The sequence below is a fragment of the Orycteropus afer genome, unplaced genomic scaffold (genome assembly GCF_000298275.1).
Source record: "Orycteropus afer afer isolate SDZICR_OR568_19922 unplaced genomic scaffold, OryAfe1.0 scaffold00141, whole genome shotgun sequence".
In the NCBI taxonomy this organism is placed as follows: domain Eukaryota; kingdom Metazoa; phylum Chordata; class Mammalia; order Tubulidentata; family Orycteropodidae; genus Orycteropus; species Orycteropus afer.
Window position 1 is genome coordinate 6,644,685 of NW_006921728.1, and position 1,995 is coordinate 6,646,679.

The 1,995-nt window shown below is 45.0% G+C and overlaps 1 protein-coding gene across 1 annotated transcript in view; it reads left to right on the forward strand.

The window, feature by feature from the left end:
* The window catches only part of FHOD3 (formin homology 2 domain containing 3), a gene marked incomplete at its 5' end in the record, with an annotated part of 759,322 nt that overhangs the window by 687,949 nt on the left and 69,378 nt on the right, over positions 1–1,995 (forward strand). Inside the window, one exon of the mRNA XM_007945666.2 lies at positions 1,049–1,168. Within this exon, the coding sequence (XP_007943857.2) occupies positions 1,049–1,168 (120 nt within the window). The remainder of the gene's footprint in view (positions 1–1,048; positions 1,169–1,995) is intronic.

The following is a 1,995-nucleotide window of genomic DNA, read 5'->3' on the forward strand; positions in this document are numbered from 1 at the left end:
CTGGTGTGTGGCTTGGTCACAAAGTAGTCAGCATGTTTAGGTGACTTTCTCTAACAAAATGAGATAGCTTGATGGAAAAAACAGATAATTGGGTCCACCTTGACTGGGGATTGGCAGGGCAAGCCTGCCAGAAGCTAAGCTGGAGAAAATGAAGCTGGTCTCTGGCTTTGGAATCTAGGCTGATGGAGAGCCTCAGTAAAGATATAACCTACTGTTGTCAAGTTGGATCCGATTCATAGTGACCCCTCCTTGGGTTTAGTAGGAGGGATATCTATGGAGGTAGATTGCCCAACCTTCCTCCCAAGGAGTGGCTGGCGAGTTTGAACCACCAGCCTTCTGGTTAACAGTCAAATGCCTTAGGCACTATGCCACCAGAGCTCCCCAGTTAGGACATAGGAGTCCACAGATTCACAGTGGAATGGGGAGGGTAGACAGAGGCTGTGAAACTACAGAGCAGGCTGAGTCTGAGGGAGTGGGAGTGACAAAGACAGTGGCCTCCCAGTGAGTGACCTAGGCTGAGAGGCAATGAGTTACAGAGTGCCTAGAGGGGAGGTTATGGGACCTGGCTTGGTCTAGGGACACTGAGGTCACAGTTTCCCGTGTCATCTGCATGGAGGGAGAAAGCTAAAGAGAAAATAGTGGTCCAGATGCTGAAGTAACAGGTGAAGGAATGGTGTCATAGAAGTCACTCCTGGCTAGGAGAGAGCATGGGGAGGGTGTGGCCTAAGGGTCTTGCCTGAGCTTGAAAGATGGGCAGGAATGGGGTGAAGACAGATCATTTGTCATACCTGTACAAGCTCCTATTAGTCACAGGTACCCATTTTACTCCTAGTTTCCAATGGGTAGACATTGATCCATAAGGTCAACTCTCCCTGCCACCTTCCCACACCTTTTCCATACCTAGGAGCACATACCCATCACATGGGATTGATTGCCTTATGTTGGGGAGAACTTTTTTCTTGTTTGTGCAAGAATTAAAAAGAACAGAGTAAAACCAAAATATATTATCTTTATCTTCTCCTGTTTTTTTTTTTTTTTCAATTGAAAGGAAGTGGCAGAACCACTTTTGGACCTGAAGGAAGGAATAGACCAGTTGGAGAACAACAAAACCTTAGGCTTCATCCTGTCTACTCTGTTAGCCATTGGGAACTTTCTAAATGGAACTAATGTAAGTCTATGACATTCCTTATCCTCCAAACTCCCTGGCCACAAAATTCCAGCCCCTCCTTTGCTGATGAAGGTTGTGCCTCTGCTCCACCAATGCACAATAGAACAAACAGCAAACTTTGGTATCTTCTTGCTAAAAATTGGAACTTTGTCCTTAAAATATCAAGGCCTACTTAATTGATCCTGCATCTTTGTAAATAAGCAGACTTGGAAAAATAAGCATATACTATTCCTTATGAAGTTTGGCTACTCTCAAAATTGGTATCAGCGGTATTTTCTCCTACCTGCTCCCACTCCCCCTGAGTTTATTGCTCAAATATCTGTGCCTACACACATTCTGATAACTTAAAAAAAAAAAAAAAATCAGGACCATGGTCTCAGAGGACTCAAGCTCAATTGGCATAACATACTACACAAAACATTGTTCGACCTCTTACTTTGGCGAGTAGCGACTGGGATCTTAAAAGCTTGCAAGCTGCCATCTAGATGCAATGATGGGTCTCTCTCATCCAGAGCAAAGAAGAATGAAGAAAACCAAAAAATTCATGGATACAATCAGTCCTAGCGACTGGTACACCATCCGATCTGCAGCCTATACGACTATGAGACCAGAAGAACTAAATGGTGCCTGGCTACCACTGTCAACCACTTGGTAGGGAATCTATGTAGGACATCCTGGATAGAGAGGGAGAACAATGTGGAACAAAACTCAAAATCATTTGGAGAGGAAAAATAAGGGGTGATGACCAGGTTTGCGGTCCGATAGAGCCCGGTGGAACCACTGAGACTATGGCCCCTAGCTGCCCTTCAGGTCTGGAATTGAACCCA